We start from the raw sequence: 11060 nt of genomic DNA, 5'->3' as shown, positions 1-11060 counted from the left end.
TTGTTCTGGAGGTCATACCATGAGAACCACTGCTTTCATGCGCATATGAATCACCTTCAGGTGCAGAGGATTCTGTTAAAAGGTAGGTTTACTTCAGTTGGTGTGGGACTGGAGTAGATTCCGCATTTCTAATAAGCTTTCGGAGATACTAATGCTGATCCGCAGACCATACTTTATACAGCAAAAGATCAGCACACAGGAAGTTAACTAACTAGAGTAGGGCATTCATGAAATAAATACGATTTTGTGACATAGTGAGAAAAAAATTTAGTACATTCTGAAGTAAGTTTTCAACTGTAATTTCAATATCATTACACGGATATATGAGAAAAATTTCATGATCGTTGAGAAATTATGAAAAAATGTTTAATGTCATAGAATGAGAAATTCAAAATTATTTTCACATTTTATATGTTTATTCAGAAAGTGATTCAACTATGGATGATGCATGTTTAGCACTATGAAATCCAATGTTTTAAAATCCTTTTCCCCTGCATTTTTGTTTATTACATTTTTTTTATAGTCCTGAAGAAATTCTCTTATCTGAAGTTTTTCATGCATTTGGGTATTTTGCATGATGTCTAATGTGATCAATAATAAAAGTGGCAGTGAGGCCATAGCTATAATCATAACCCTCTTGTAACCTAAAAACATTAACTTTCTTTTCTGTGTAGGCAGCTATGAAGTTACCAAATAATGACTGTCCATCTGGAAGGAACTGGTTATCTTTTCCTTGATCAATTATTATGTCTAGCTGAGCACCTGGATAGGACTTCACAAAATGGGTAGCAACTAAGCCTTCCATTTATTTTGATCTGTCCTCAAATATCCACTAAAGGCTTTTTTGTCCAAAAGACAGAGCACTGGATTGCAAATTGGAGCAAATGCTGACACAGATTTGTACTTTCCAGGATTCTTCAAAGCACAAATCAGAGTTTCATGGCCTCCCATGGAGTGGCCAAAAATAGACATCCTGTAGGGGTCCACAGGAAAATGGGCATTTATGAGTTGGGGAAGCTCCTCAGTTACATAAGAATACATTCTGTAATTGTGGCTCCTGGGTGGCTCAGTTGGTTGAGTGTCCAACTCTTGGTTTTGGCTCAGGTCATGATCTCGTGGGTGGTGGGATCGAACCCGGAGTCAGGCTCCGTGCTCAGTGGGGAGTCTGCTTGAAGATTCTCTCCCTCTGCCACTGTCTCTCTCTTTCTCTCTCTCTAAGTAAATAAATAATTCTTTTTTAAAAATGTAAGTCTTGTGGTCGTTTTTAAAAATCAGTGCCTATACAGTAAAAATTGGAACCACCGGGCTCATAAGTAATTATTTGGGGACCATTTTCACAAGAGTCCTAATATTACAATTTTATAATTCTGTTTCTGCTAACCACTTCATATTTTTTATTTTCTAGGCTTGAAGTTAGCAGGCTTAACAATTTTTACACTCCTACTCTGCAAGTGTTTATCCATTTTTACGTAAGTGACAAATCAATTCCTGAGTTTTGTTAAGGGCTTTCTATTTTTTGGATAGTGAAGGTCTTATAATAGGGTGGAGAGAGAACATTTGGTTCCTTTTGTGTCCTTCTCATACACATTTTAAAGCAACGGCTTCAGTTTTAGGAAATGCTGGATTTTTTGGAAACATCTGAATGTGAGACTTCCAAATTCTGAGAAAATAAGCAAATAACCAAATAAAATGGCGCTGTAGTGTAATAACTGAACCTTTTAGACTCAAGATTCTAGGTTTTAGAGGAAGGGGCAGATATAAAAATGGCGAGAAAGAGAACTATCAGAAAATGATAAAGAATGTGACAAGGCCATCTTTCAAAAGCAGGAGTAAGATATTTAGCAGATTTTTGAAAAAATAAAATCAGTAATATGTATATTTCTCTCTTGCAAATTAGGGTTATTCTCACCAATCTGAGAGCTCATGTTTGACGGTATAGAGGCTCTGGGTGATCAATACAAGTAAACAAGACCTGATGGGTGACAGCCCATCTGGGCTCTCTGTAAAATGAGAAGGTTCTACTTGACACTGTTTCTTAGTCTAGGGGGGCAGGAGGAGGGCACACAATGCTTCAAGAAGTTTATGAAGGCTATAGATCCTCTCTCCAGAAAAATTCATGATTTGCATGTGATTCCATAGAATCAGATGCCCTGACCATGGCTGATGGATGAGGATGCCTAGAGCCCAAGTGAATCATACACTTCACACAGCCCTTGGCATAGAGTAAGTTCTAGATGTTGGTGATAATGATAACAAATAGCTTCATTTCATGAGGTGAAGAACAAGAAAAAAACCACTTGTTTCATAAACGGAGTTTCATTCAAGCTAGTGATCAGTGAAACTTCCTTCCAGATTCTGACAATAGGCTGTCAACCTGTACTGTCAGCATTTTTTATTTTGAATGGTCATTCTTTCCTGTTTTTAATCAATAATTTTTGGCAACTTGGGAGAAGATCCATTTAAAAACTACTATTTATTTATTAATTCCTTTGTACCAAGCTCTCTGATAAGCAATTAGTCTGCATTAGCTCCTTTAATCCAAACAAATCCTAGTAAGTAAGGTTTACTAATGAAGAAGTTGAGGTTTCCAGTAACTCCAGTGGTCCCACAGACTATTGTGTGGCAGGAGCATCTCCTTTCACAAAGTGAAAACTGTATAGAACACTAATCATTTTTTTTAAATAAATCCACCTTCCTTGGCCCAGGAATTACTGAAAATTTCTTCCAGATTCTAACAACGGTCTGTTAATATTCATCTTCACTGTCTGTTGTTTTGGATTGTCATTATCTCCGGGCTTTCATCAATATATTTTTTAAAGATTTTATTTATTGATTTGACAGAGAGCGAGACAGCAAGAGAGGGAACACAAGCAGGGGGAGTGGGAGAGGGCCAAGCACGGAGCCCGATGCGGGGCTTAATCCCAGGACCCTGGGATCACGACCTGAGCCAAAGGCAGACGCTTAACAACTGAGCCACCCAAGTGCCCCTTTCGTCAATATTTTAATGTGAACTCTGGACAAGGTAAACTAGGAGCTGCTAGCCCTTCAATATACCATTCTGACCAGAACTGTCATTTCCACGGCATAGCTACAACATTGCCATTTGGCTTCCTTATTAGCTTTGGCTTTCCTCAAGAACTTGCTACCTGGATTATAAACTGAACAATATTCTATGCTCTATACTTGCATACCTTGATTTCCTTTTCATTCATCTTGGTTTCATGCTAAACATGAAATTAGCTAGAACATTCTACTTCAAAGTGTTCATTACGAGGTTGTGAAGAAAAGAACACCATTTTTGTAAAGACTATCATGCTCAACTTTATTTGGTAAGTATTTGCCATTAATGTCAGTAGGTAACAGAAACTGCTCATCCTGTGGTCATCTGCTTTCTCTTTTTAGACTTCTAGGCTCTGCCCTCTCTTTCCACCATTTAAAAGCTTTTCTGATGCATATTCCTCTTTTGGCCTCATATTTTCATACTCTGCACATTATCCTTGAGTGATCTCATCCACTCTCAGATAGTCATGACATGCAAATCTCCAGTCCCAGCCCAGACCTTTTTCCAAACTCTTGACTTGTTTAATCATTAACAACTTGGATCAACCATCCAGTTTTCCATAGGCATCTCAAACTCCACATGTCCAAAATAAAGTTATTATCTTCAACAATCCTTCTATCTCCTGAATCATCCACTTCCCTCCCACCATTCACCCATAAAGAATTAACTTCTGATGTTTCTCACCACCCCATAATTATCACCTGCATTAATTTTCCTTGTGAAACTCAGAATCACCTACATTCATTGATCCATGAATCATTAATTGCTACTTTCTGCATATGTAAGTAGGAAGAGTAACATCCACTTACCCCAGCAGGGTGGGGGGGGGAATTGCAATTGTTTGAAGGCTCTTTCAAATATATTTGTGTGTGATTAAAATGATGGAATATCTTTGGATGAATTTAAGTACAAAAGGCAAAATATTCCATCCCGGTAAGTTTTTTCCTTTTGGCTTAGAAAATGTTAATATTTTTACTCAAGCCATCTGGGTCTTGGAAATATCATGTGCCTTTGATGACTATATGTGAAAACTATTTTTTGCATCTTTAAAAATTCCTGAAGGAATGCTATTACTAAGTTTGTTTTCCTATTTTTCTGACAACAAATTACAATTAACTTGCAAGTCAAAAGACAAATTTGAAATCTATTTAAGCAGTTCCAAGTCAACCTCACAGATATCAAATGATCTTATTAAAAATATTAATAGCTATAGATAACTCAAGTGTTTCCTTGACTTAATGTCTTTTGTTTGGATGTAATTTTCTTTCATATATAAAAAGTCCTTTAGCACCATCTGCTTCTATAACACTTCGCCATGCTTAAAAAATTTTATTCCCAGACACGGCAGTTTTGAAATTACTCCATCAAAGTTTCTTAAAGAAAATAAACTAGAAAAAGAATTTCCATTCCTCCTAGCTTGTTTCTTAACAAACAGCAGACAAAGACAATGTTTGTTACCCAAGAAACACAGTGCTACATGAATATTTTGTTATAATCGGAAATTTCCCTTCTGATTTTCCCTCTGACCATAAGGCTAACTGGTGCCTGAGGAAACAATATTTTATGTGCTATATGCACAATCTGTGCAATAATATTCCTTTAAGATATGCAGATCTCATTTTACAATCTCAACTAGAAAATGGGGTGAATTTTCACAAAATCTTGTCCATTTTATGGATAAACATTTAACAAATGACTAGATTAAAAAAAAACAAAAACAAATGACTAAATTGCCAAAATAAATTCCCCAAGGGAAGCTGATAGACTGAAGCAGTAACACCAGTAAAAGAAATCCAACAAAGGAAATAGCTCTTCCTCTATGAAACTGAAGCACACTCTTAGAGAAAAATCAGAATTTTCCAGGGCACCTAGGTGGTTCAGTTGGTTAAGCATCCAACTCTTGATTTCAGCTCAGGTCATGGTCTCTGGGTCATGGGATGGGGCCCTACATCAGGTTCCACGCTCAGCGGGGAGTCTGCTTGAGATTCTCTCTCTCTCCCTCTGCCTCTGCCTCCCACCCCCCGAACCCCCACGCACGCTCTCTCTCTAAAAGAAATAAATAAATCTTTAAAAAAAAATCAAACTTTTCCAATTCTTGACAGTGGTAGTAGAGGATTAGGCAGCTGAATTTTTCCATGTGTACAACTCCGAGTCAGTGATATTGATTTAGAAATATAAATAAGTGGTATTAGGATAGTGATGTTGAAATTGTTGTAGACAGAATAAGATAGGCCAATTGTCTTCCTAAGGAAGTCCAAGTATGGATGTGAAATTGTTTACAGATCTATTCATCCTTTCAGTCACTATTCACTATACATCAAACACCTGCTATATCTAGATTCTATATTAGTTTCTGGAATGAATCAATAATTCTCTTATAATTTATAATAAAATTTATTCATCATCTTGTAGATGTAAATGGACCTCCATCCTCCAGTATTTTCTACCTGAATCCATTTCCCACAAATGAGCCAGAATTCACTTTGTAAAATTAAAATTAAATTGCATGATAAAGTTCAAACTCCCTAATAATGGTTTACAAAGACCTTGATGGTTTGACTCTTGCTTACCTCTCTCGCTTTGCTGTTCCACCTTGCTCTCTGGCCATAACGAATTACTAACCATTCACAAAACAGGCCTTTGCATGCTGTTTCCCCTAGCCAAATGCTTTTCCTCCTCTCCTTGTCTGACTCTTTTCCCCTGACCTTTTGTTTCTAGGCCTCTCCTTGGCTAAAACTTCTTCAAGAACTAAAGTGTGCACAGGTGAGCCTCTTATACAGTCAAATGCTCTGCTCCTGAGCTATAGGCACAGGTGAACTTCTTATGCACCACAAAACACTCTGGGCCTTATACCTTGTAGCACCTACCACAACAAGTGATTTACTTGTCTCACTCCTGCTAGACCATATACCCCTCAAGGACAGGCACTGTGCCTTGTTTGCTCTGTAAATCTCATGATGTGAAATGCAGCCTTGGCACATCTTAGTGATAATAACTTGCTAAATGAGTAAGCAGAAAATTGAACTATGCATTCTTCCCATTCATCTTGGTGAGGTCATTTTACAGTGGCAAGCATGTGAGGTAAGGGAACTTATCCTTAGCCTCACTACTTGACTACATGAATTGAGACATCTGGTGGTAAATGCACACACTTAAGCATATTCTCTTCCCCCTCCCCATACATTTTAGTTCTAATTTATCATGAAAATGTTTCATCCTGAAATCAATAATGCCTGATCTTTCCTACTGAGAATATTAAGTGGCTTCTTCTTGCTTTATGTTTTATGATGGATCAAAATACAAGGCATCTCCAAAATCAACTTATCTTTTTTTCTTTTTCTTTCTTTCTTTCTTTTTTTTTTTTTGAAAGCAGGGTAGAAAGTAAAATGAACTACTCTAGAGAAAGAAATATGCTCTTAGTAGAGAGATGAGAACTCCTTCTGGATAAATTGTTTTGGTCTGCACAGTGTAGCATAAAAAATACCAAACTTCTGCAAAGGTTTTATTTCATTGGTATTTTTTCTTTAAATATTTACTGATATGGATATGGCACCCCAGTGCTACAGCATAATTTTAAGCGATAGTTATAGATCCCAAGATCAAATCTGTAAACTAAATAAACATACATCTACATATATTTGACCGGGAGGAATTAGATCAAAACACTGACAGTTACCTATGGTTGAATTTTATTTTCATTTTCACTCCTCTATATTTTCCTAAGGTTTGACAAAAAGGTCAAAAGAAAACCAATAAACATTTTACACACAGGAATGAACAGAAAAGATAGTAACATTGTTCAAGAGAGAAATTAGTAGATATGGGTGTTCTGTAAGTTTCATCCTATCTTTAAAATTCTATAATTTTGACTTCTCAACTGTACTATGCAAAAATATGTAGATTTTAGTCTATTACTAGACACAGCCAGGATTCAGATAGAAATGTCTGTCTTTCACAATAGAAACAATTCTTTCACAATAGAAACAATTAATGAAATAGTTTACATATGACTTTGGTCATAATAGAAGGTGAATGCCTTGCACTTAGTAGGCACTCATTATGTCTTAAATGAATTTCAATTGGTCAATGAATGTTAAATGACCTTGGTGTTAAAATTCTGTCTCTGCTGCCCTCCAGTGGCTCATGTGCTTAACTCCAAAAGAGAAAATCAAGTGCCTTCCATTCCCAGACCCTTATTTGAGGGGTGTATGAATGTCAGATTTCGGGGCTTGGTATTCCCTTTGGACAGAGTTTTGTATTCAACCTCTGTGATAGTACCTTGGTGGGTCAAGGCCAAATGCATTATCTGTCTCCTTCCACCTGCAAAAAGTCAAACTGAAGCAATAGCAATAGATGCTGTCAAACACTAATTATGTTTATGCTCACACTTCATAGAGATTTTTCATTTGTGTCACCACAAACTTCTAGTAAGAAATTGTGGTGAGGGGCACCTAGGTGGCTCAGTGAGTTAAGTGTCTGACTTCGGCTCAGGTGATGATCTTAGGGTCCTTGGATTAAGCCCTGCGTCTGGCTCCGCGCTCAGCAGGGGAATCTGCTTGTCCCTCCCCCTCTTATTCTGCCTCTCCCCTGGCTAGTGCTCTCTGCCTCTCTCTCAAATAAATAAATTCTTTAAAAAAAGAGATTGTGGTGATAGTAATAATAATAATTGCAACTCTTTTATTAGAAATAGCTCTGGCCCCTTGTTAAGGGGTGATGGTGTTGTCATGTGCCATTAGGCACAAAAGTTCCCATCAATGGCACATCTTAATGAGCAGCCCAGAACTCTAAACTTACATATCATCTAAGTGTAGTACTGTAGAAAAATGTTAACTCGGCAGCAAATACCATCGGCAAATATCAGCGCTGCCATCGGTGAACACTAGAACTATATTTTGGTATTGCCCTCATCTGTGAGAGTTATACCCTGAGTTCAGTTGGTCGTTAGAGTGGCTGCAGGAGGAAACCTAGTCTCCAGAACATTTAGTTTCAGTTTTTTTGACACTGGCTATGATCTACTCTGAGACATCCTGTACTTCAGGCCCCTCCTGTGGTTTTAGACAATCATCTCCAAATAAGTTATCTTCTACATGACTTCCTTTTTTTTTTAAGATTTATTTATTTTAGAGAAAGAGAGAGCAAGAGAGTGTGGGGCGGGGGCAGAAGGAAGGAGAGAATCCAAAGCAGACTCTCCACTGAGCCAGAGCCCAACATGGGGCTCAATCCCAGGACCCTGAGACAATGACTTGAGCCTAAATCAAGAGTCAGACGCTTAACCGACTGAGCCACCCAGGTGCCCCTACATGACTTTTTAGTGTTTATCTTCCCCTGTTATTATAGTTCTTCTGGAATATCCTTTTAGTGTTAACCAAGGAGTCTCTCAATTCCTTGCTCATCTGCCACCACCATACCTCCAGGTGAGGTGATTACTTCTATCTTTTTGCTCATCTGCAATCTATCTTTTTGAATTATAATCTCTATTTTATTTTATTTGTCTCTTATTTTTCTATCTCTTAAAATTTTTTTCCTTTTTGGTAGTATGGAAGTATGAGGTATTACCCTTCATATTAAAGAGTATTTGTGTTTTCCTTATTCTCAGATTATGAGAATTTTGTGTATTGTATTGATGTTTCCATAAGCTCTTGGGTTTAGTTAGCAAATGTATCATTTTGTGCTTTTTTACTTCACAGTAATTTTGTGACTTGTTTTCAATTACAGTATCAGGAATATTAGAACATTTATTTTTACAACTAATCTTAGAATAATTTTCTCACAAAAGCCTTTTTTTATAATACTCAAGCATTTTAAAAAATAAATGTCCAATAAGAGATGTATGATACAAACTGCACTGTCATAAAATGTAATAATATTTAGGAATTAAAATCATGTGTTTTCTTAGGAATTAAAATTGTTTCTTTAAAATATTCATTTGCTTGTTACAAATCCATAAAATATCAAGTAAAAGTTAAAAATTGTATGGCATTGCCAAGATGTCCATCGACAGATGAATGGATAAAGAAGAGGTGGTATATATACACAATGGAATATTATGCAGCCATTAAAAGGAATGAGATCTTGCCATCTGCAACAACGTGGATGGAACTGGAGGGTGTTATGCTGAGTAAAATAAGTCAATCAGAGAAAGACATGTATCATATGACCTCACTGATATGAGGAATTCTTAATCTCAGGAAACAAACTGGGGGTTGCTGGAGTGGGGGTGGGGAGGGAGGGATGGGGTGGCTGGGTGATAGACATTGGGGAGGTTATGTGCTATGGTGAGCGCTGTGAATTGTGCAAGACTGTTGAATTACAGATCTGTACCTCTGAAACAAATAATGCAATATATGTTAAGAAAAAAAAAGAAGATAGCAGGAGGGGAAGAATGAAGGGAGGGAAATCAGAGGGGGAGACCAACCATGAGAGACGATGGACTCTGAGAAACAAACTGAGGGTTCTAGAGGGGAGGGGGGTAGGGGGATGGGTTAGCCTGGTGATGGGTATTAAGGAGGGCACGTTCTGCGTGGAGCACTGGGTGTTATACTCAAACAATGAATCATGGAACACTACATCAAAAACTAATGATGTAATGTATGGTGATTAACATAACAATAAAAAATTAAAGAAAAAAATTGTATGGCATTGTGGCAGTTAAAAAATAAAAACAATAAGTATAAACAGTATTTTCCCCATTTTTAGAAATTAAGGTGCATGCATGTATTCTGTGTATGTTTATGTGTTGTGTGTATGCACACACATCTGAAGGAATATACTCTAAGCTACCAACAGTGACTTTATCTGTGTCACAGTTGTCATTATCTGACTCTGTAACCAAGAACTATCCCAGCTCTCATTATTCTTCATGAGGTTTTTAACCTACTCCAATTGTGCCTTAAACTTCAGCATATATTTTCATACAATTTCCTAAACATTTCGAAAAATTATACTGTAATGCAATAAAACCTAACACATTATAGTACGATCTCTATTCCATCTGTTCCAATCCATTACTAGCAGAATATATTTGAGATTAGAACATTAAGGTAATTCCTTTGACCAATGGGCATTATTGAGTAAGGGAGAAATTCAGAAGTGGAAATGCACTGCACTTGAGAAGCAAAGACATCAAGCTTGGTTTGCAAGTTTAAAATGATAAATTAAGAAGACATTTTTCCTTAAGAACTTAAGGAGAGACACACACAAAAGGAAAAATTAAGGACTGGACCATGGTATGCTTTTCATTCTTGTTGCAACAAAGGTGAACCATGAACACAATTAGAATTTGTTTTAAAACACCAATTTGTAGTACTTAGTTATGGCAGCCCTAGGAAACAAATACAATTTTCTTAGGAAATTATCCATTTTCTCAAGGTCTTAAAATTGTATTTGTATAGACATCTATAAAGCAGTCCCTTGATTTTTATTTTTTTTTAAAGATTTTGTTTATTTATTTGACAGAGAGAGAAACAGCGAGAGAGGGAACACAAGCAGGGGGAGTGGGAGAGGGAGAAGCAGGCTTCCCGCTGAGCAGGGAGCCCGATGCGGGGCTCGATCCCAGGACCCTGAGATCATGACCTGAGCTGAAGGCAGACGCTTAACCAACTGAGCCACCCAGGCGCCCCAGTCCCTTGATTTTTAAATGCTTTCTGCTTCAGTTTGTTTCCACTCAATTTCTCATTTTGTATTTTTTTAACTTCCTTTTTTCTTGATTAAATTAGTAGTATTTTGTCTACTATTTTATTTTGCTGCAAAATGGGAGTTTTATTTATGAATTAGATCTACTGTTTTCTCTTCTGAACCTCAACAATTCCTCATTTTATCTTTATTACTTCCCTGCTTATTTCTTTCTTTGGTTTGTATTATTTATCTTTATTATTTTTGTTTGTTTTTTTCCCTTGTATTTTGATCTGGGAATTTGATTCATTTATTTTCACTCTTTCATTTTTACTCATAAAAATGTTTAAGGCTATGAAGTTTCCTCTGATCAGTACTTTAAATATAT

At 36.8% G+C, this 11060-nt stretch overlaps 1 protein-coding gene across 1 annotated transcript in view; it reads right to left on the bottom strand.

Moving 5' to 3' along the window:
• Positions 1-553: 553 nt before the first annotated feature.
• The window catches only part of LOC113934160 (S-formylglutathione hydrolase-like), a 45691-nt gene continuing 35184 nt past the window's right edge, over positions 554-11060 (bottom strand). The window contains 3 exon segments of the mRNA XM_035723471.1: positions 554-795; positions 798-1057; positions 1910-2040. Coding sequence (XP_035579364.1) covers positions 554-795; positions 798-1057; positions 1910-2040 — 633 coding nt within the window.

The sequence above is a fragment of the Zalophus californianus genome, chromosome 13 (genome assembly GCF_009762305.2).
Source record: "Zalophus californianus isolate mZalCal1 chromosome 13, mZalCal1.pri.v2, whole genome shotgun sequence".
Lineage (NCBI taxonomy): Eukaryota > Metazoa > Chordata > Mammalia > Carnivora > Otariidae > Zalophus > Zalophus californianus.
Note: the sequence above shows the minus strand (reverse complement) of the source record. Positions and strands in the feature narration are given on the sequence as shown.